Source organism: Falco punctatus (assembly GCF_963210335.1).
Source record: "Falco punctatus genome assembly, chromosome: 4".
NCBI lineage: Eukaryota > Metazoa > Chordata > Aves > Falconiformes > Falconidae > Falco > Falco punctatus.
Genome location: NC_137583.1, coordinates 104,874,351 through 104,897,823, shown reverse-complemented (window position 1 = coordinate 104,897,823; position 23,473 = coordinate 104,874,351). Strand labels below are relative to the sequence as shown.

The following is a 23,473-nucleotide window of genomic DNA, read 5'->3' as shown; positions in this document are numbered from 1 at the left end:
TCGCAGGCACTTTTAGAAGGGGTAAAATAAGCCTGTAATATGTGAATCAGCGAAGTCCTCCGTAATGCAAAATATGGCTATTGGATTGTTGCCTTTTAAACTCCTTAAAACTTTAAGTGGCATTTCACTCTTTATTAGTAATAGATTAGCGCATCACCATAAATACACACAAATCAGTGAAGATACAGACTATCAATTCAGTATTTTTCGATTGCTGCAATGTACTTTACATGTGCGATTCCCTTGTATTAAATTCACACTTCAGCTTTAAGTTTTTATTCGGTAACTTGTCTGAAATGAGTGTTTCCTTTTCAGCTGACCCCCTGGTTGGAAGTATTGCCACTCAGTATATGACTAACAGAGCAGAGCATGACAGAATGGCCAGACAATGGACCAAAAGATACGCTACATAAATTGGATTTTCGTCAAACTCTTACATTATTCGTCTGTGATGGAAAGAGCTGCTTATGATTTTGAAGGGGTGGGGGGAGGGAGGGTGCTGGTAAAGAGTAGGGTATTTCTATAACAGATTTTATTCAGTCTTTTATTTCCTAAGATTTTGTTGTTGTAACTTAAGGTATCTTGCTACAGTAGACAGCTAGGATTGGGAATAGCATATTTTAAGACTGTAATTAGTTCAGCAATATTAGCTCACATATAGTACCGAGAAGAATGTAAACTTCTTAGACTTCTTTGGTTTTCAGTTTGCTTGCAATATGTAAAAGATTAAAACAGCTTAATTTTGTACAGGTACATATGTTGACATTTATGTAAAAGTCCTTTCAAGACTCTACACACTGTTTTTGCTTTTTGTTATGTTTTGGGGTTGGGGGGGGTTATTTTGTTCTGGGTTGGGTGTTTGGTTTGTTTTGTTTTTTTTTTCCCGTTGGTTTTGTTGTTTGGGTTTTTTTTGTAAAAAGATGTTGGGATTGTTTTCCCTTATGGAGGGCACACTGGTATTTAACAAATCCTTTTTAAAGACTGTCATCTCATGATCTGTGATACGGAGAGGTGGATATATGGCGTCATATATGAAATGAGAAGTAGTTAATGTATTATTTTATAAGCCAATCTATCTTTGTGAAAAGAATAAAGGGTTTAATCAGGACTTACGGAAACCTGTAGTGAAATACCTTAAGCTGTTTAACTGTAAGGCGTGGAGTAGGAGTCACTCAGTGGATTGGTTGTATGTTGTGGGCTACTTAAGTCTGCATTTGTTACTGTGCTAATAAAAAGATGTTTAAAAAAAAAAAAAAAAAAAAAAAGAAGAAAAGATTTCTGCTTAGTGCCTTGCTTTGTCATTTTGCCAGAACAATGTCTCCCAGTACGCTTTGAGGATTACGGTTTGGACAAGGACAATGGAGATCTGCAGGTGAGTGCTCTGACTGCTGCTGTTTTGGGAAGACGCTTCTGGACAAGCGTACAATGAATGAATGACAGCATAAAGACTTCTTCAGCCATTTACTGTCTTAAGTGTAGCACAGGCTGGCACGGCCCTTGAGGAGGTAGCCTGCCACACAGCCCATGCTAGTTACTTTTTAGTTTTAAATTTTCACAGCATTGCCTTTTCAGGACTGGCATGTTATTTGAAAGTACAGCTGAAAAAGTGTAAGAGAAGGGAAGGGAAACAGGTAGGAGGCAAAAGGAAGAAGAGAGTATCTTCATGGGTTTTCTGATGGAGTGGTCTATTCCTATTTGGAAGAGGAGAAAGGATCACGTCCTGGTAAGCTAGCAAGAAGACACCTTAAAGGAGAGTAAAGAAGACTTAATCTCTAGATCCTTTAACTACCTACAAAGATTATCTCCTAGAGACATGGTGTTTACACTGAGGTGTGTAGCAACGGGGCGGTTAGCTGTGGATAGGGCATTTTTGTCCACTCCCTTGAGGTAGAGGCCGGAAGTACAGATTCATTTTCACGTGGCAAGTGTCACCTTGCGACATTCTTCTGAGTGATATGAGGTCATCTGCAGCCTCAGATTCGTTTTGGTACTTCAAAATAAATTTTGTAAATATTTTCTTTATATACTTCTCTTCCTATTTATAGATCAAACCTAACTTGGTCCAAAGTAATCTCTGTTAGAGGTAACCTTCCTTCGCTGGGTGGCTGTGGGTAGCAGTACCTGAGCCTCATCTGCTGAACCTTTTGACACAACGCATGTTTTGGTGTATGAGCTCCCTCAGCTGTTTGGCTCAGCCTAAGAAAAGTGTTGGTTTAGAGCTACATCGCACCAGGAGCATCTCTGCTAACCGTTTCCTCCTGTCCTCTACTGAGAGAGGAGGTACATGGCTTAACCGCAGCAGGTTCGTGTCATCTCCTTGCTTCGTGCTAGCGGGGCATGCCAAGCGCGCTGTAGTTGGCAGCTGGGAGGGAGCTGATCTGGGGTGACCGACCTGCACAGTGTTCATTCAGCAGGGTAGAAGTTTTAAGAGGAACAAAGAGAGATAGTTCCATTTACTAACTTTTTTTTTTTTTTTTTAATATTTTTTTCATCATGATCTTGTGCAGGGACTATCTAGCTTTGTTAGTAGGTAAGTGAGCCCAGTGACCTAGGACAGGTTTTGAGTCAGCGGAATAGTAAGAACAAAATACATGTTCTGCCCTTTAGCTACTGCATTATACTCTGTACTTTACTCATTAACCCTACGTAAAACTGTACTACAGTGAGTTTCATTTTTACTCCGTACCAGCTACCATGTGTAGATTGTTTGCAGAGGAGATGCTACATTTTTCATCACTCGTCAATAAATTATTATGGTATTTAGAAAAGACAATTGATATGAGTGCTTAAAAAGCCTCAGAATAAGCTTATGAAAGAAAACAGTGGGTGGTGCTTGTTGATGTGAATGCCCAAAATGATCTAAACTAACTTCTAATGAATTTAACCAAATCAGTGTGTTTGCCTTTATGTAACCTGTTTGGGAAAATGGCCACAGTCATTTAGAATATCGCCTTTCCTCTTGCCTTTCTTAAAACACGGTCAATTCCTGAATGTCCAGGGGAGCAAATGAGCAAGCTGCTCTCGTACAACATGGCTCCGGCAGCCACGGCATCAGTTTGGGCAGTGGAACTGGCACAGAGTCTGGGTGCAGAAGTGGGCAGGAACCGGTCATCTCTGTTCCTTCCATCTCAAAGCATTTTAAGTTAATTGTGACTTGTCAGCCTGCACTCCTTTGGCTCAAGGGTCAGCTTCAGCCACAATGTGTGGTTAGCAGAGGTCTTTGCTTGTTTTGATTAATCCAATGCTGAATTGAGTCCTTTCTAGAAAGGTTCTGCAGACCTGAAGAGGAGGAGCATGACCAACTCCTTGATGAGAAGTCGTAGCAAGGAGTTGAACCACTTCTGCTCGGAAATCACCCCCACTTCTCAAGCACGCAAGCAGCTGTGGAGCCTTCAGTGGCAGGGAGAAGCCTTGAGTACACGTGTGTGGTAGGAAGTGAGCGAGGAGGGAGTGTTCTGCAGCATCGCTGGGGACAATGACTACTACTAGCTAGGCTGGGGGAGGTCGTGCTATAGTGCTTACTCAGCTGCAGTGTTGCAATGGAAACAGAATTGTTTCTAGCAGGGCATTACAAGAGCTTGCTCATTCGTAATTGCTCTCTTATCTTATTCCTCAGCCACAGCAATCCAAACTACGTTGAGCAAAGCACATAAACAGTTTCGTCTACCTTCATTATAAAGGTAGGAATACCTGCTTAATTCTTAGCGAATTGTACTGCTCTGCCATTAGTAATGCTGACAGACTTTAGTTGTCGGTGTTCAGGAAGAGCAATGCTATAAGCACACAGTGTAATTGTGTTCATTAAGCACACTTACTATTTAGCAGTTATGGTGTGACAGTGCAAATATTGGTCATGGTTTTGCTGACTCACAGTGAAATTCTCAATATTTGTTCAAAACAACATTAATGTAGTGGAAAATGAGGGAACTGGGTACTTCATTTAACTCCCTTTCCCTGCTCTTGTCTTCAAATATAAAGAAAATCTACTATCAATTAGTGTAAGAGGTTGTCAGAGGCCAAAAGCTCACCGCTCCCTCTGGGAACGGCTGCTCATTCTGTCCCTCTATTTCCAATTTTGTTTAGTTTACTGACAGGCTGAGCTAGGACAGACAGCAGCTGCCTGCAGGACAGGTTTACCAGCATGGAGAGTCAAATACAGCACGTACAGTGGTGCTTGTGCTGCTGGACAAGGTGTGGCGTATTAAGACCGAGGCCATTTGTACAGGTATTTCTGGGCATTTGCCGTGGGGGTGTTCCCAAAAGGCAGCCTCCCGCACTCCCTTGCCCCCTCTCACAAAGTAGTACAGCACTTCGTCCCAGTTGTTACCTGGCCTGTAGCTTCGCGCCAAGGGTGGATTCCTGCAGCTTGGCCGAACAGCTGGGTAGGAGGAGTACGCGATGCACTAAGCAGAGCCCGGGCAGTACCTCCTGCATACAAAACTGCTCTGTATAATTCCTCAGTAAAATTATCACCTACGTGAATGTGACTGATTTGTACTGGACATGCTGGAACAAAACCATGTACAGCTATGTTGTCCTTCAGGTCGCAGTTAAATTAATGAGTGCTCTGAGAGCTTTTCTGGCTTGTACAAATAAATTCCTGAGCTAAAAGCATTACTTGCCAGACATTGCTGACAGGCTTCACGTTGGGGTAGACCTGTTCCAGTATCTCCCACAAGATTTTTTTTTTTTTTTCTTCTTCTTCCAGACGCTAGCAGAACTTCAGCAGCTAGTTCTGCTGGTAGTTATTCCTCCTACCTCAGACCCTTCTCCTGCAACAACACACTGACCTCAGCCTCCTGCAGCATCAAAAAGCCCTGTGGCCCTGTTTAAGGTAAAGGTAAAAGGACTGTTGCAGTTTCAAACATAGCCTCTCTCCAAATTGAATGCTTTACTGCAGCTAGTACTACCTGTGACTAGAGGCTATAGATTGCAGGGGGATTGCTTGATGATAAGCTTGTTGATTTGTCCCTCAGCATGGTTGTATCTAGGCATAGTCAAAGCCCCTGCTAGAGAGGCATCCACCTGTCCCTCCCTCCTCCATAACCCTTACTGGAAGATAACTTGTCTCATGAAGTGCTTTTTAAGGCTTTTACCAACAGTGACTTTTGCAAGCCAAGTCCACGAGAAGGAAGGATACCTCTTAGCCATAAGCTTGCTGATTTTATTGCTGAATGAGATTATTGCTTTAAGTGAAACTGTGAGAAGCAAATGGCACAGAGAGGACTTAGGCTGTGACCTAGCAGCAGCAGACGATGCTAAAGTAGCTTAGTTATCACAGTTATTCCCTTTGCTCTTCCTTCCAGGCAAGGGAAATGCTGATTTGTTCTGGGATTGGGAGAGTTTGCTAGCTAAGAAGGTGAAGGGCTCAAGCAGTGTTTTCCGATCTGTCACAGTCACTTCCCACAGTCTCACTTTCTCAGCTCTTGCCCATTGCTGTGCTGCTTCTGTTTCCACTTGCCTTTGGTCCAGGAGGTCAGTTTTGTTTCCCAAGACAATAACAGTTACCTACAAACAAAACGAAAGGGTGAGCTTTACACTGAAAGAATTCACCACTCACAATGTTTTTAAACAGTGGGCAAGTAGCAACACAGTTCAGACCTGTTCTTTAACTTAGCACTGGCACAGGTAAGCTGCAAGTAGTTTGGAAGATCAGGGTCTGGGATTTGAATTAGCTTCATCTACTTGTGGGCTGGGAACTGGTTTTAATTATAGGATATGCAAGACCTCCCCTTCTCCCTCCGATTGCCAAGAAAACCAAAGTTAAACAGCCCTATTCTCCATGTATTTGGCAATTGAGCTGCCCTAGACAAATGATAAGAGCGTGACATCTGAATAGGTCACAGCAGCGGATGCTTGAGAGATGAAAAAATGCATGGCAGTGGAGAAAGGCTGGAGCACACAGCTGTGGATTTTGCCCAGCTTGCTTCTTCCCAAGCCCCAGTCCACAATACAAAGAAAGCCAAGCCTGCCACAAGGCAGCCTGGGCAGGCTGCCGGGCTGTGTGGCCCTCTGCCAGCCCCCACAGGCAGGGTAAGCCACTAGGACTTAAGCGGACAGTCCTCTGTCACTGAAAGGGTCTGGTAAGCACCAGGACTTCCCTCTCAGTAGCAGATTCAAGAGCAGCTGGTTAGCTCACTAGAGCAGCACTGCTGTATCAAGGCAGATCTTGAGTTGTAAGGATCTATCAAGTACAGTGTGGCTGAGCTTAGTGGCCTCCCCAGTTCCAGGAGGTGCTGAAGGTAGTGCTGGCCACGTAGAGTTACTGCTCCTGCTTATTTTAAGTTAACGATTTTCTAAAAATGTTTTACCACCATCAGCTCTTAGGGGAAACCATGCCTGTATTTATAGTTCAAGGTCCTTAGTCAAGCTCTGGTCTCATCTCTACACTAGTCACTTGACAAAGATCAAGTGATAAAGTCTTCCCTTGCTGATGATTTGGGGGTTTTGTTGTGGCCACACCTGCTTGCTCTTTCCTGTTCATCAGGCTAACTCCAGGATGTCTTCTGTTTCTTTCCAGCTAGAGATGTTTGTCCTGTTCCTGTGGGGTCTGAGACTTCCTTTCTTTTCTATAGCAGCCTGGGGTGTTTGGAAATTTTTTTTTTTCACCTCTGTGAAGGCTTTGAAAGAAACCATAATCTTCATATGCATTTACCACATGCTCCAACTGAATTCTGCCTATGGTTAAGCTCTGTCAGTATGAGAGAACACAACCTCTATTTAGTATAAAATTTGGCCAGGCTTTAAGGTGCGTGCTGGAGAGCCCCCACAGCCAGCGGAGGCAAGGAATCAGCCATCAGTGCTTTCTGTCATCTGCCACACAAGAGCAGACTGTGCAACTCAACAAGGTGAAGTTCTGCCAGCTCAGAAGCACCATGTGTGGAGAGACATCCCTAATTCAGTTAAGGGTGCGTTCTAGCAGAGCCCATACTTTAAGTCTGCTGTTCTTATGTTAAGGTAGGACTCCTCACCTTCTATGCTTCAAAGCCTATTTTATAAGGACTAGAAATCACAGCAATAAAATATCTAGCTTATTGTGGGCACCACTTTTTTGACTACGTTATCCTCAGTCAAGATCACAACTTTATGCCTTCCCAGAGGATAAGCAAATTGGTCGTTTTCCAAAATACCTGAATGAGAGAAAAGAGTTCTGGCAGGCAACACAGAAGAGAGGGACGCAGATCCTGCTGGGGCTGCGACTCCCTCTCTGCATTACAACATGCTGTAAAGAAATCTGGGCCCTCACAAAACACAGCGCCTGGGAAAAATTTCCTGCTTGTCCACCTTTCCTTGCCCTACAGGGGAGTTATGGCTGACTCCTGTATCCCTGATATACGTGACAGTCTGCAGCTTACACCAGCTAACATACCTCTCCTGTGACTGCACATTCAGCTGCTGTCAAACTTGGAGCTGCATTCCTTCACCACCCTGTGTGCTGTTGGTACTAAACAAGTTACATTTTTGGAAAGTCTCTCCCTACCATTATCCAATTAATTTTTCACGTATTTTATTTTTTTTTTTAAACAGCATAAAACAGACATTTGGAAAGCTGTAGGCTAAAGACATTGAACTGGGAAAACTACTCAAGAATATAAAGATACTGTAGGAAAAGCCATAATGCTAATGCCACATGCAAGTTATATTTGTTTAGCTAAGCTGGAACACTGTCAGCTGAAAACACTAGCTGCTTTCTAAGGGAAAATAGAGCAGTCATTTCACACAATTGAATTGATTCAATATGGTTGTTAAAATACATTAAAGCTGCTTTGCCAATTGACTAATGTCTGGGAGACCCATTGTCAATTACACTAGTTTGTAAGCCATCAAATACATGAATACAAAGCAAACAAAGATAATGCCCTTCGTTATATTATTCTATGCACTTGACTTCCCGTGTACAATATCTAAAAAAAACATATGAACTGCACTGCTGTAGACCATATGTTTTATTAGCCGTAAGTGTCCTGGCTGGTGCATTCAGCTAACTGAATTTTAGCTGAGTAGCGGAAGTAAGGAGGAAAAAAAACCCCACATTCTTTTGCATGACCTGCACAGCATGTGAAATAGGCCTCCCCAGCACGAGAAAGCCTCCTTTTGCTGGATTGCCCAAGGCTGCGGGTATGTTCCTTTTTCTTTGTATGCAAGTTTTATAGAAACAAGATCTATGCTTTGCAACCTTAACTTCTTATCACTGATACAGCGATAAGCTAAGCAGTTCAGGCACTGTGCATTTACCTCCTTTTTGTCTCTAAAGACGTCGAGCTCCTTTTTGAGCAGTTCGACTCTTTGGAAAGCTTCGAGGCTGGTCACAGAGTACACGAGAATGAAGCCATCAGCAACAGAGAAATAGTGTTTTGGCAATTCTACCCCCTCCTGCAGACCCCTGGTGTCATAAAGCCGTAACTGTTCCTTCACGCCTCGGTCTGTTTCCACCGACGCCAAATACACATCTTCCATTGTGGCACCCTCTTCTAAGCCTGTTTTAGAACAAGCAGAAAAGTTCAGCTGGTGTTAAGTACAGCACAGCTATAAGAATTATTTGCAGTACAGCACAATTTTACCCCACAACAGCTTTCAGTGCATGTTTTCCAGAGTGACTTGACCTGGACTCAACCTTGCCTGACATCCCCATGAAGCGCTGTATCCACAGATCACCACCCCACCAGCTATTTACAATAGTGACACTGCATAAATACAGCCATATAATATGTGAGCACATGATTATGCCTGTAAAATTGATCTATACAACATGCACATTCAGGACAGGATGAGCTATACAGCTCTTCCCCCAGGTTTCCCAAACTCCAGCCACCCAGTGTACCAGTTCTGTGCCAAACATGCTGCAAACGGGCCTGCCCGAACGTACCCTTTTGGAAGAAGAGCCAAAGAACACCAGATAGTCAAGTACAAACATCTTGAGCCTACTCCTTTGCTTCATACTAAGCTGGACCATACGGCAGAAACAGGAGCCAAAGGAATAATTCTGGAAATGAATGTGTAATGGTGGTACAACTAACCAACAAGTGAAATCAAGCCAGAAGAGGAAGGGGGTGTTTGCATGTAAGCAAAGTTGCATGCTGTATTTACTCAAACACACAGTGAGCTTTTTCTATCCCTTAGGGATTTAAAATGATTCAGATATGCTAATGGGAGCAAGCTCATTTACTGCAAGGTAAGAGCAGGCACAAGGTAACAAGCTTTCATATCTATACCACCTGCTCCATGGTAACTATCTGCTCCTTCCTCTCCCCATGGTAATCATGAAGTAATTCAAGACAGCTTACTTTGTACTAATTAAAACAATTTTTTTCCAAGCTAAACCTGAAAACACATAGATCACCTTAGCTTTGTGTTCGCCCTAGATGCAGGTGCATAAGGTTACAGGTCCCAACAAACTATGTATAGTGTAGCTGGGCCACTTTCAGAGTCAGTTTTAAGTATTCATATAAAACCTCTGCAAGCCACGTTTTTGCCTCCACTGCACTCCTATATACATGAATTGTTTGTCGTTGTAGGGCTACAGTAATGAGTCCTGCATTATTCTCTTTGTCTGCCAAAAAGAGACCATATTAGTGCATTGTTTAAGAAAACACAAGGGATTATCTGGCCTGTGAAAATAAGGATTTTGCTATATTCAATGACACTATTCAAAATACTTCACATTGACAAACAAGCTAAAGCATTCCACCCACGCTGATGGTTTCCCATGATGTATGCGGCATTCCTGTGCAGGAAAGTGGCACAAGCTGTTCTTTTTGCCCCTCTCTGTGCAGTCTTCATAGATCAAACTCTTACTAGGTTTGCAACAAATTAATTTATCTTGCCTCCAAATATAGCCATGCTAATATGTGGGAGCAAAACTAAGAGCAGAAGGGCAAAACAAAGGTTAATAAAAAGAGGAAGCGCAAATGTATTCTGTGTGGTTGGAGAATGTGTTACAAAGGCATTTTTAAAGACAGAAGTAGTAACAGAGCCCTACCTGGATATAGCTCTCTTGTATAGATACAGCACTATATTCTTGTTCTGCCTCATTGCATTGTACAGACAGGTCAAGGAAATACCTAGCATCAGTAAATAGTACTTTGGCAAGAAGGAATGAACCATAAGTACTTAAGTCTTCTTTTTAGAAAGCAGTGAATAACGTTGTACAGGTTTTTACCATCTAAATGCTGCACTGTAATTCAACAGTGTTTAATATGTCACGTTCTCCTGTGACAGTCTCTTCCTAATGGCATTAAAAGTAGCAGTGAAAATTATGTCTTTTAATATCCTACTCGAAAACGAGAAGGAAAAATTAAGGCCTGGAACTTAAGTCAGCAGAATAGAGCAACAAATTTTGATGTGAAATGGGGGGGTACTTTGGCAGGAGCTGAAATTTATGCATCGGTGTCAGATTCCAGAGGTGAAATTTCACCTGTGTACATAGGGGAGGGAGTATATGCAAACAGATTCCTAAGCACACACAGATAATTTTTAGACATACCTGTATCACCTTATTCTGGGCCCTGCTTCTAAAGATCAGACCGTGTGCCAGCCACATCTTGCTGACAACGATATTTACACTTCTTGTTAGTACAATCCCATTCAAGCACCTGCCCAGTCTCCATTCAAACACACACCAGGCAAGTTATACAAGTGGCAAAACGAGTCAGGAAAGCCTAGTGTCCTAGGAAGCTGTCTGGCACCATCCCATCCTCCCTGTCACAAGGATCCTGGTTCTCCTTTCCTTCACTGGCATGCCCAGGCGTCCTCCCACCTTCGCTATGTGGGTGGGCAAGGGCAGCTGGGACTGGGGAGTTACTGCCCTGCAGACTGCTGCCAGCTCAATTAGGTTTTCCTTGTGGGCCTTTCGTCTCTTTCCTGATATCAGTTTTTCTAAATTTCCGGAAACATATTTTGAGATATCTACTGCTGTGAGACAGGTGAACGGGCACATGGAACCAGCTTTCAGGTTCAGAAGCTATGGGAGGAAAGGGGAACTAACAAGACAGTGAATGATCTCATGGCTTTTTTGGAAACTAAAGATGAAAAAAAGTTAGGGACGGAAAGGAGGAATAGACAGGAGATTGATGCCATTCTCTAGCACCTGCTTAGCTGGCACAAGTCTTGGGAGAGGCAGAAATGTCTTTGTCTTTGTTACTGACTGCTGGCTGCCACAAAGCAACTGCAAGGGGAAGCCTCAGTTATAAATTATGTGGCGTTTCTACCCCTGGTGGTTTCCCAGCAAGGAAAAGATAAAGCTCAATATACTAATGAATACTGCACACTCAGGCTAGGCAAGACAGAGATATTGCAAATACCCAAATAAAGCAAAATTTCAAGATGGATGGAATTTCAGAAGTTCCCAAGTGAGTCTTGAACATAAATGCAGTGCAAATTTTGTGTCATCTTCAGTACTTCTGAAGATCTCCTATGTAATCTCTCCTTCCTTCTCTCCAGCAGAAACGTAGCAAAGACCTCCTAAAGCCTGCTATCCCTTATGTTTGTAAACTGCAGGATAACAAGCTTTGCTTACCTAGATATCAAATGACAGCATATCAGAGGACCCCCGGCTCAGAGAAGAGCTAGGCAGGCCTCAACAGGAGCTGGTCTATTTAGATTTAGCTGCTAGTTAAGTACAGGTGCCACCAAACCAGTAGCTATGGTTGTGACCCTCAGTTGCATACATCCAGCTCCATTTTCATCCATTCCTAAAATGCAAACATCACTGCAGCTGTATCAGGAGGTAGTTTTGATTTTGAAAACAAAGATGTAAGAAAGCATGATTTGGTTAATTAGCCTCCACATCTTTGGAGCTGTGAAAGCCAAAACACTAAACCCCTCCAACTGAGACCAAGCGAGGCAAATTCCCTCATTATGGGTTCTACCACAGTAATATACGGTGTTTTCATTCCTAGCTGGTAAGATGATTTGAAGTAGCTGCTTGTGAATAACCTGACCATACTAGCTATTTACACAGCCAGGAGGCAGAGATAAGGAAAGTCGTGTTTTCTCCAGGAAGAGTTCTCATCTCCTCCTGTTGAGTTGATAAGCTTTACCATAGGTTGAAGGGCCAGAGATTTCTTAAAGGCAGAAGGAAGACTCCTTTCTGCACCATCAGTGAACAGGGACACTGTTTAAGGAAAAATAGCTATCCCCTTCACAGACATGTCCTGTGCCAAAGTTCAGCCAACAGCTCTCCTGTTAGCCTTCTCAAGAGAGCTCAGACCAAGCAGTGCCAGGTACCACAGGTATTTAGCAGGGCAATAGTGCCAGTCAAGGACCTGTTTCATGACCAAGGAGTAAAGACTGGCCCCTCTTTCTTCAGGAGCGCAAGAGAACATGGAGTATTTGGACAAAGACAACACTGAAGCCACAAAAAGAGAGATCATCCCAGCTACCAGGCAGACACATACATACGTGCAAGCCTTAACAACTATTTGGCCTGACTACAGCAATATGGTCCCTACACGACTCAAAGCTAAGTGTGCACCAATTTCAAACATCTCCTTTCAGGTTTTCTCTGATTCCTTGTAAGCAGTTTAGCCAGAGAGGCTGCCATGGAATACATACGTTACTTTACATGGCTCTGATAGCATCTCTCACCTTTTTGCCCTCTCCTTTCTCATCCTAAATGCATGAGGCAAACAGCCCCTCTTGCAGTTTTAAAGCCTAGCACAAAGCCCAGTACCGCACATTGTTGCTCACATGCTCCAGGGACACACATATTCCATTTTGGGGGGTATTCCTCCCTCTCAAGTACTTTTTTTCCTCTTTGACCTCAAGCAGTCTGAGTGGCTTTGCAACAGCGTTAGCTGCTGACCATGCAAGCGATGGCAGCATTTAGGGACTTCATCCACACTAAGCCAGGGAGAGCTGAAGGTGCACATTTTTCAAGGAAAAGAAACAGGACAACTGGGTTTAAAGCACCATCACCAAACACACAGCCAAGAGCACAGGCTGAAAGCCGAGGGCTTTATATAGCAGTGTGAAACCTCCAAGGACACTAAGCACTTCCCTGATAGCAGCTGTGCTACCACTCCTTTTTACAGGAAAGTCAACAGGAGGTACATGAGCACTGATATAGACTCATGGCTGATTTACAGCCAGGAGGAGACCCCTGTGTCAGTGGCTGGGACATCTCAGGGGATGTGCTTGTGCTCTAAGCCTACAACCAAGTTCGAGCACTCCTCTTGTCACTAGGAGGTGGATGTAGATGCCATCAGGAATGGAGAAACTCTGTGTGTTGGCTTGGCAGTCCTCCCCTTGGCTTCCCGGCCCTCAGACCAGCCGCAGAGCTGCTCCTGACGTTAGTCAGGAAGCACAGGTTTTGAAACAGCTTGTGTCCATGTTGCCGTACCAGGTGAGTTGCCTTGCTGGTTGGCTCTGAACAGACAGGCTTTCAGCAAACACACTAGTCCTTTTCGCCTCCTGCCAAAAAGGCCAGCAGCCAAGATGTACATGTCAGCTTGTTGGAGCTCGCAAGCTTTAGGAAATGAGGACTGAGATTCGGTAATCATGTTTTAAGCGTGGAGGGGCCACCACTACAACAGCAGCACCAGCAACGGGGCTGTGCATTTTAAAGCAGCTCAACTAAGGAGCACTCAAAGACTCACCATTTCTCAAACTCTGTCCTTGCCCAACGAGGCCCTCACAGTGGTGTCCTGCCTCCACAGTCTGAGAGTTAAACCAATACAGGCTGGAGCAGTAACTAAAGATCTTCTGGGAACTATTTTCACCAAACCATATTTCAGGCACCCTCTGCCAGAACTGCCTGTGGGCTGAGGAAAAGGCAGGGAGGACAGTGACCGCTCAGTGGGACTGCCAGAAACACCAGTGTATCCGTCCATCCCCCAAAACATGCCTGATGGCACAGGTGGGTGATACCAAAAGCACTAGGCCATGGGTGCTTGTCCCTTAGGGCTGCAGTGGCTCCATATGAGCCCTCTCCATGCTCTGATCGTGACTCTGCTATTTGCCCTCTTTCTCAAATGTCCTGGCAATAAGACTTGACCAAAATCATAGAAAACAGGAGGCTACCTTCTTCCTTTCTCCCCTTGCCCTGCCCCTCCGCTATCAGCCGCTCCCTTACGCTTAACACTGAAAAATGAGAGCAGAGCTGCAGGAAAGGAAAACTGATCTTTCTAAGAGAAGGGGGAAAAAGTCTATGTTGTGCAATGGCTGAGCTGGAGCAGAGCATTTGGGAGCAACAGGGGGACACGGGCAGCTAAACCCCAGGCAAGGGGCCTCCCTCTGGTTATGTCAGCCAGTACCCATGACGTTGTATAATCGTGTACATGGCTGGCTCCATAAATAGCTCCTCTGATCAGCAACACTCAAATATCCTTCCTGCCTGGAGCTCGGGGCAGGAAGTAATGCAAGGCAATACGATTTAAGTAACATGGCCTTCCTCATGCTGCTCGGGTGTCTCCGACAAGCACCCAGCCCAGTGCAAGGCAGGTCAGTAGCAAAGGGGAAAACCTTCAGCCTGCAGGTTTTGCAGCCTTCACACTGAAAGCTACACAGGGCTACGTGCACAGGGCTCGGTAGATGCTGGAAACAGATGTTGCTGCAACATTAGAGGAAATCCTCCTTTTAAACAAGGGTATTAGCATGCAGTTCTGTATCACGCTTTGCCAGCAAATTCCTCCCATCCACGCATTTTAAAGGCACAGTGCATGCAAAGCATCGTTCTAGAAAGCCTAGTGGTTATCCTGAAACTCACCCCAACATGTAATTCATCAGCCCAAGGAAAAGATACAGATTGACTAGACGTCTTCTCTCAAAGCCCCAAGATTCACCTCTGGTGCCACCCCCTGTTTCTGGGTGGGGCAGGAATAATTTGTCAGCCTGCAGATCACTGCCCTTCCTCTCAACGCCAAGTCATGTGGAAACAGGGGGAAACAAGCCAGCTTTGCCTTCATTCCCTTTCTCTTGTGCACGGCAAGTCTCAGACATCCCATGCTCCTCTCTCAAGTCCATTTTCCGCAGTAGGACTTCTCTGAGACCCGGGAAGCTTGGCCCTTGAAGCTTAGCACAGAACTTGGGACCTAAAGCTGAGCTGGTTTTCTTTCCAGCACTTTGATTAAACACTTGCCAAAGCCAAGCAAACTAAAGCTTTAAGAAGACGGAACAAAAGTCAAAACAGTCTCTCCACTCGTCATGTGACATCTATTTATTTTTCAGGCATCTACAGCATCTTTCAGGGAATGAGATATTTCTTAGGTAAACAGACAGCAAGCACATCACCTACTTTCTGTGTTTGTTTCTTTCTAAACATTTGCTTATTTTGTAACTAGGAACATCACGGAAAGGGTTTTTATATAAGCCTCTTTTAAATATCAGTATGTAAGTGACTATGAATTTCAAGAACTGCCCAGAGATACAACAGAACCACATTAATTTCCTGCTTCACCTCTGTGTTCATAGTCCTTGGGCTTTTTTGGGCCCACACTGAACAAGATGCTGGAAAAGGAAACAATCACACACACACACACACACACCCCCCGAAAGAAAAATACCTCACCAACAGTATGCTTTCCATAGAGAAGCTGTTCCAAAATCGCAGTCTTTCCCACTGAAGCCATTCCACAAACCACCACCTTGTAGCCCTTTCCCATCTTTCCTGAGAGGGCAGAGTCAGCGGGTGAGCCCTGTGCAGACACAGGAGTCTGTTAGCCTGGCGCGGTGGCAGAGCTCAGCACCAGACAGAAGCAAAGCCTACGAAAGGCGAGAGGCAAAATGTGAAGCAGCGGGTGACTCGGCGGCACAGCTCCCTCCCAGGCACTCACTAGCGACTGATATTTTTAGGACTAGTTTCCTCCCACACCATTTTCTAAGTTTTTAGGCTGCTGCTGTTGGCGCCGATGCTTACCTGCAGCCTTGACGCTTGCCCTGTCAAGCTTGGGGAGAGAGTTTGTGAGTAGTGAAGTGTGTAAACCCTCTGGGGCAGGGGCTGTGTTTGTTGGCATGTGTGTATGCCACAAGACTTGCCTTATTGGTCTTTGTGGTTTTGCTGCGGGGCTGATGGTATCTGGCAGTATCAGGGCAGCTTCTGGAAATGCGACAAAATGGCAGTTCCTCCCCTTTTATTTCACGCACAGAAAGTTTCTAGCTTTTACAGGCTAGGAGCTAGAAAACAGGAGAGTTAAAGACAGAAGCACAGGAAAGCGAATGCAAAAGCAGGTGTTTTGGTCTGCTTTAAACCAGTGTGGATGGGTGGGGGCTGGTTTTAGCAGGAGGCCTGCAGAAGCCAGGGGCAGTTCTCTCTGGCAGTGAGCCACAGCCAGGCAGCAAGCCCCAGCTCCCAGTTCACTCTCTGGACTGGTTTGCTAGAGCGAGCCCAAGAGTGCCTTTCGGAGGGCAGGAGGGGCTGGCGCTGTCCTGCTTCAATTCCAATTTAACCGGGTATCGCTTCACAAGCCAGGGTGCTCTGCAGAAAATAGGAAGGTCACCCCACCGCTGCAGGGAGGCTGGGGGGCACTTCCAGGCTGGACAAAGCCCAGTTCCCATTTGGGTGCCCCAACAGGGCCCCACAGCCCCCCCAAGCAGCCAACCGGGGACGCTGCTGGGGGACAGAGGGGGACAGCAGACCCCTCAGCGCCAGGCCTCTTCCCTGCTCCCGCAAACTCAGCCCTGCGGTGCCGGGCCCAGGGGGAAGGCAGGACGCGGCCGGGCCCACCGGCACCTGGAAACGCCCAGGCCAGGGCCTCGGCTGGGCCACAGGCACCCGGCCAGGGACCCCCTCCAGGCCTGCAGCACCTGGGGCCCCTTCCCCACCGCTGAAAAGGCTTTAGGGCTTTTTTTGCCGCTCGGATTTATGATTTAATAGTATGGGAGGGTTAATTATTATTTTTTTAGAATCTTTTAAAGTTTTTTTTCTAAGGATTTTAAGAACTTTTTGACGCCAACCCCTTCCCCCTCCCGCCCCCCCGCCGAGGCTGGGGCTCTCACAGGGGACACGGGATGTTTCCGAAGGTGCCCCAGCCCGCAAACCCCCGCCCCGCCACCAGCCCCCCGCCTCGCCCGCGCTGCACGCCCCCGGGGCTGCCACCCCCTCCCCCCAGCGCGAACGCGCACCTGGGCAGAGCTCCCCGCCGGGCCCCGTTAAGTCGTGCGGCCGGGCCCCGCCTCCTGCCGCCCATTGGCGGCCGCGGGGGCCGCGCCAAGGCGGGGCGGGGCCGGGCCGGCGGCCCCTCTGCCTCCGGACTGCATTACCCATGAGGCCCCGCGGCCGCCGCCGGAAGCGCGGCGCCGCCGCCAGGGGTTGTGGGAAGCGGGCCTCTTCCTTTCCGGTACTGGGAGCCATCAGGTGAGGGCTCGATTGGGTTCGGCCTTTTCCTCGATCCGGCTCCATCCTGGGCCCGAGGCGGCCATCCGCCCGCCCCGTAGCTGCGCCCGCCTGCCGCTACCCTAGCGGGGGGCGACAGAGCTGCTCCCGCGGCGCTGGGCCTCTGGGGCCCGCAGGCCCCGGGAGGCCGATGGAAGGCCCGTGGGCTGCGCCTCGTCGGGTTGGCCTGGTTGCTCGGGATGTGGGGCGGGGAGGGGGACTCTCCGTCGGGCCCAGGGTTGCCTGGTGTGAGCGGGAGGCCAGCGTCGCGGGTGCAGGTTGATTGCAGGTCGCGCCTCCTGGTTTGACTCTGGTTTTGCGGTTGGTTTGTGGCGTTTGGGGCCATAAAGCAGCCATAACGCAATGATAAAGAAGGGTAGCTTGGGATGGCAAGAACTAGGCTGTAGGCGGGCAGAGTCGTAAAAGGGGTATGGAAAATCACAGATGGACTGTTGGGAGATTTTGTGCAAATAAAACGAGCGGCGTTTTCCTGATGGTGATTTGGGTGGGGATTTGATGGAGTTAACCTGCATCTAATTGCTGCAGGTGTGTGACAGCGAAAAGGTTTTTCAGGGATAATTAAGAATACAGTGTTAAGAATAAAGACCACGCCATGCACAGTCACATACTTCTTTATAGGTTAATATGTACAACTTGTTTCAGATGTTACTACCAAAATCGATAGTTATTTGACATACACATTTGAAAATTCTCAGCTGAGGAATTCAACCCATAAGAATATACGAAAAGGAGGAAAATTGCTGAGAACAGTAACTGCCATGTGTCCTGTTGGAGGCTGCCAAGTGTGAACCGTGTTACCAGATGTAGCAGTGGTATAAAGAAGCTTGAGAGCACCCTGTGTTTCAGTGGTGTTATGTGTATGGTTTTATGCAGTGTCTCTGTTGGAAGCTGTTCAAATTTGGAATCGGATTTGGTGCACTTTTTTCACTGACTTTTCAATTCAGCAGGTAGACAAACATGGGTGCCTACAAGTACATCCAGGAGCTATGGAGGAAAAAGCAGTCAGATGTGATGCGATTTCTCCTTCGTGTCCGCTGTTGGCAGTATCGCCAGCTGTCTGCCTTGCATCGAGCTCCCCGGCCAACCAGACCAGACAAAGCTCGCAGACTGGGATATAAGGCTAAGCAAGGTAATGAGATGTAGAGGTGAAGTCCGTGTGCTTCATGATGGAGTGGTCAAGTTTTATGTCAGCATCCTTAAGTGGTAGTAGAATAACAAAATCTAAATCTTCAGTATTTCCCAGGAAACTGAAGTGTCCTGCCTGAAATGCACTTAGTATTATAAATGTGTTCAACTGGTAGCAGTGCCCACAGCCTGAAAACTTACTTTATGTCATTTTGAATTCATGCCTTCTGTGGCCGTTTTGGCAGATGGAGATCAAGTGGGCTTTATGTTTAATTCTTGTGCTGGGTTAGTACTGCAGAGTTGACCAGTGCTTTTAGTATCCTACGTTTTGGGGGTGTCCTTTCTCTGCCCAGATTTTGTTATGTGTTACTTTGACTGTCTTAGAGCTGCATGTGCTTAAGTAAAGATGACATAGTCTGACTGTCATTAGAAAACAGTCAGTGAAAGAAACCTGGGGAAAGTGGCCATCCATCTGTAACTTGAGCAAATCCTAGTATGTTTGTCACTACGAAAATATGAAGCTAAGAGTCTACATCTCTGTTACTGTTTGTGAAGTTCGTCTAGTTTCCTTTTCAGTGATCACATTTCAGCAGGGTTTGGGGATGGCTTGTGTTTCAGTGCTTTCTGAATGCTACTATCAGAATATGGGATTGTAGGTGTGGGGTAGTTGTTTTGTGGTGTGTTTTGGGGAGAGGGTTTTTTTTGTGTGTGTGTTAAAATGTAGCTGTTCTTGGTATATTTGGACCTGGATAGTAGGCATGTGCCATAAGCTCTGGTTTGGAAGTGAAAAATAGTCACCAGGACATCACTTCCCTTACTGAGTTGTAATGGAAATAACAAAATAGCAAAAACATCTTGTGCTAGCCACCTCCAGTTGTAGGTTTCAGTGAGGATTGGTATAGTGACTTAATTTTGCATTGTTCCATGTGAAATTTTTGAGGTTGAAAATGCAGTATGAGTATCAAAATTGTCTTGCTGTGATCTGCACTTGCTAAGAATTTTTATAGTTCCTGTCACCATTTCTTTTAGGTTATGTTATCTACCGTGTCCGTGTTCGCCGTGGTGGTCGCAAGCGCCCAGTCCCAAAAGGTGCAACCTATGGTAAACCTGTGCATCATGGTGTTAACCAGCTGAAGTTTGCCCGGAGTCTTCAGTCTGTAGCAGAGGTGACTATTTTGGTTATTGCTTAGAAACTTGGCAGCAGGAAGGTCTTAGTCTGTAAAAGTTGAAAATACTCAAGAGACAAAAAAGAACCCAAACAAGTGTTTTGTTAATGTGTTGGGTAAAAGATCTTGAATACTGGTGGCAGGAAAGCATCAGAAGGTCTTGATGTTTTGAGAAAAGTGAAAAAAACTATTTAGACTTGAGGAATGGCGTCGGGGGGAAGTACTGCTTAGGTGGTGTATTGAAGTTCATAGTGCATACATGTTTCTGAAGTATGCTACAATATTTGTAATGAAAAATAGGCACACAGCTAGTATAAACCCTAGTGAAATAAAGGGTTAGACATGAGAAATAAAAATTCAAATATGCTTAGGTGTCAGACTTCACTCATCACTAAATCCCACCTCTGTGTTCCCTGCAATCTTGTATATAGTATCAGCTTTAGGTAATGGTCCTTTCACAAAGTACAGATGAGTTCCTCTCTTGAAGCCTGTAGCACCTCTTTGTGTATTAGGAGTACTGCACAGTGTACCTAGGTGTATCACAGGATCTGAAAGCAGCGTGCCAGAGATCTTCTGGTTCTTTTAAAAAAAAAAATCATTGTACCTCACGGGCACAAAGATAGGTGGTTAACTTGGTTTTAGGTGAGATGTTGCTACGTGCTGAAATGCTGAAAATGGAAGCTTTCATTTAATGAGATCTTTAAATTTCATGTCACAGCAGTAGTGTTGAAGAGATGCAGTTCTCACCTTTAGAAAAAGCTTTCAGTAGGTTAGAATTAATACTAGGCTGCAGTCTCAAAAAAGAGACATTATGAAAAGATGGAGACTGTTCATTGCCTTTCCATCTTGAAGCAGAAGACTTTTCTGTTCCCAGGACTTCAAAAATATTCCTAAATTACTTCAGCAAGTTGAATATGGTGGGGGGGGGTTCTAAAAGGGGAAAAAAACCTAAACCATAAATGGGATATGCTAATTTGAAAGAAACACAGATGATGCGTTTAAATTAAAAATGCAATTCTGTATTTTCAGTGCCCGTGGCATGCTCTTTGTATATGCCATTCCCAGATAGCTGATAGCTAATCACATACTCACTTGTGTTGACAGCTCATGGAAGAGGTTATTGGCCCTCTGTTTTAGTTTTAAATTTTCTGAATTTGATATGTTCTTTCCTGGAGGATACATTTTTCAGATAGAAAAATAAAACCTGGATTGTTGCTACCATCCCCACAGAGAAGCTGGTTGAGGTTGGTTGCTGTTTTAATGGTTAACATATCTGTTGCTCTCACATGACAGAATAAAACAAAGACTTGAAGGAATTTTACAACATGCAGAAAGTAGTCAAATGCTATTCAGCGGAAGACTGTAGGTTAGGATCGCATTAGGACAGAAGATGGGTGGGCTCCATTGGTTGATGCTTGTCCATGGTGATGATAAAATCCTATGATTAAACACACTTTTAGTGTTTTAAATAAGAGCCATTCTTGACAGGAGAGGCAGATGGAGTTGCATAATTGATGTTTTCTGCTTTGTTTTGTTTTCTAAACTAAGACTGCTTTTTCCAACCACAAGTGAGGATAGGAATAGCAAGCACTCATATGCCAGCAGTGGAACAAAGACATGTTACATCAGCTTTTCCTTTTCTCCTATCCGTATGGGTTTATTCTGTGCAGAAATGTCTTTCTCCCCTGTAGCTTTGGATGTGCAAATTGATTGGTCTTTCCTAGCTTCCTGCAAAAGACCATTCCTTGGCCCCAAGTGCAGCTTGTGCTTTTCATCTTCATGTTAAAGTTGTTTCTAACTCCTGTGTATTTACTGATTGGGCGCTTCTGTGTACAAAGTAGTTCTTTTGTCAGCCAAGCACCTTCCTCCTTACATTCTTTAAAACCTGTTTCATGTAGGAATCAAAGCAGTCTTTTTTTTTTTTTTTTTAATACAGCATTTCTTCCAGCTATTACTTTTTCTTGCATCTTTGCAGCTGGAAGGGAAACAACTCTTCTAGGAAGAGAGGGTCGCTCAGGGCAAATCGAAATTTCTAGCACCTACAAAGCTTTGGGTTTGAGTTATTTGTATCTTTCTGCATGAAGAGTGTCCTGCATTCATGATTTTACAGCCTTTTGCATTTATTTTTTCCTCTAGGAACGTGCTGGTCGTCATTGTGGGGCTCTGAGAGTCTTGAACTCATATTGGGTTGGTGAAGATTCCACTTACAAGTTTTTTGAAGTGATCCTGATTGATCCCTTCCATAAGACCATCAGACGCAACCCTGATACCCAATGGATCACCAAGCCCGTGCACAAGCACAGAGAGATGCGTGGGCTGACATCAGCCGGGCGGAAGAGTCGTGGTCTTGGCAAGGGCCACAAATTTCACCACACCATTGGTGGTTCACGTCGTGCTGCCTGGAGACGACGCAATACCCTGCAGCTGCACCGTTACCGTTGATTCTTGTAAATGTAACGATCTAATAAAGCTGATGCGGGTTGTTGAATTTAACAAGTGCTTCTGCTGCTTCTTGGTTTGTGTTGGAGAAGTGTAGAATTCTCCAGGAGTTCAGTTTCCATATTTTGAGAGGCTTTTGAAAATGTAATTTGGTATTTGTGAAGTTTGTGGGCCCTGAGCGTAGAGTTCTGTGATGGGTTTCGCTTTTGGCAAGTCTGAAAAGATGTGCAGTGGGAAGTGAAAGCCTAAAGGCTAGTCCATGTTTCCATGTTCTTTTTTCTGTTGGTCTGAGAGTACTTCTTCACTGTCTGTAGGTTGGGGTCTCTGTGTCCTGTGCTTAGACTGAAGGCCAGCTTTGATTTTGTGCAATGACATGTAAACTGAAAGTCCTAGTTTATTTTTTATAGGCTATTAAATACTAATGGCAATTTTATTTTTCAAGTCCTGTTTTTTGTATGTCGTCAGTGTGAAACCAGCTCTTCAGCCTGTGTTATCTGCAAACATTGGCTAAATTGACTAAGCACAGAATAGAAAGGTAAGGCTTGCTCTGTCTATTATGGTGCACAGTATTTTAAATATGGACACTTTGCAGAACTAGACAATGTTTTTAAGTTGCATAATAAAATACTGTAGAGTTGGTATTCTTCATATGTGCAAGATTCCAGGCCATTCATTTTACATTTTGCATTGGAGACTGTTTTTAGAACAGCCTTTTGATACCAGAACAGAGAACATTTCTCCAGTAGTAAAGAGCTGCATCCTGATTTACTCTGTGTGGTTAGGTGGTAGGAGTAATTACATTTGCCTGACAGTTTATAACGATAACCTAAAATACATCTGTACTTTATGAAATTAAGTGTGACCTTTCAGCATGAAGTCAACTTGTACATACACGCTGGGAGGAGAACAACTGCAATTTCTGTTAAACCAGTTAGCTGAATGCTTGTCCTATCTTCCACAGGTCTTGTACTGGGCCTGTCAAATAGTGGTAGGAAAAGGGATCCATCAAAGACCCAAGAAGCAGCTGTGTTTTACTGGAGCTTCAACTTTGAGAGTGGAAAAATAAAAATAAAATGCTGGGAACTGAATTAAATGTCCCAAGATTTGCCCTTCAACTGAGAAGTTATTTTGCTCTGTAAGTTCTTGCAGGAAGATGGGTCGTCTGAAGAAGAAACTTTTTGGCAGCATGTTCTTCAAGCCAGGAAGAACAGCTCAAGGTGGCAAGCCTTTCATATGTTTTGTTTGGCTCAAACATGAAAAAAAAAATTATTCTTCTGTTAAAAAGTGCTATCAGCCCCTTTAAAGAAGGGAGATTTTTTATTTTATTTTTTTTAACCTTTGCTGTGAAGTAGCAGTAGTATTCTTGAAAGGGGCTCCTGTGATGGTGTAGGACAGGAGGTGGAAGTTCTGAGGA

At 44.9% G+C, this 23,473-nt stretch overlaps 3 protein-coding genes across 8 annotated transcripts in view; 2 read left to right on the top strand and 1 right to left on the bottom strand.

Moving 5' to 3' along the window:
* UBE2E1 (ubiquitin conjugating enzyme E2 E1) overlaps positions 1–1,108 on the top strand; it is a 44,991-nt gene extending 43,883 nt beyond the window's left edge. For both annotated transcript variants that reach the window (XM_080385092.1, XM_080385093.1), the window contains exon 6: positions 316–1,108. In XM_080385092.1, the coding sequence (XP_080241218.1) occupies positions 316–413 (98 nt within the window). In that variant the 3' untranslated portion in view covers positions 414–1,108. The remainder of the gene's footprint in view (positions 1–315) is intronic.
* NKIRAS1 (NFKB inhibitor interacting Ras like 1) lies at positions 864–17,287 on the bottom strand (the record flags this gene model as incomplete). 5 transcript variants are annotated; one of them, XM_080385088.1, is made up of 4 exons in its annotated part: positions 864–5,508; positions 8,236–8,477; positions 15,506–15,632; positions 17,059–17,168. In XM_080385088.1, the coding sequence occupies 3 exons, from the start codon at positions 15,597–15,599 to the stop codon at positions 5,269–5,271; spliced, it is 576 nt and encodes a 191-aa protein (XP_080241214.1). In that variant the 3' UTR covers positions 864–5,268. The 5 variants fall into 5 exon arrangements, with proteins under 5 accessions (XP_080241214.1, XP_080241213.1, XP_080241212.1 ...); XM_080385087.1 differs by having other exon boundaries at positions 15,506–15,699; positions 17,059–17,165; XM_080385086.1 differs by lacking the exon at positions 15,506–15,632 and having other exon boundaries at positions 17,059–17,287.
* On the top strand, positions 17,184–22,492 carry RPL15 (ribosomal protein L15). The gene is made up of 4 exons (XM_080385091.1): positions 17,184–17,290; positions 18,274–18,458; positions 19,484–19,620; positions 21,757–22,492. Exons 2-4 carry the CDS (start codon positions 18,287–18,289, stop codon positions 22,060–22,062), a joined length of 615 nt encoding a protein of 204 aa, XP_080241217.1. The 5' UTR covers positions 17,184–17,290; positions 18,274–18,286; the 3' UTR covers positions 22,063–22,492.
* The last annotated feature ends 981 nt before the right edge of the window (positions 22,493–23,473 follow it).

Bases quoted from the DNA above. Each gene is read 5' to 3' on its own strand.
- RPL15 (XM_080385091.1), top strand. From the start codon at position 18,287: ATGGGTGCCTACAAGTACATCCAGGAGCTATGGAGGAAAAAGCAGTCA. The intron at 18,459-19,483 runs GTAATGAGATGT...CATTTCTTTTAG, and splicing joins GGGATATAAGGCTAAGCAAG to GTTATGTTATCTACCGTGTC. The intron at 19,621-21,756 runs GTGACTATTTTG...TTTTTCCTCTAG, and splicing joins GTCTTCAGTCTGTAGCAGAG to GAACGTGCTGGTCGTCATTG.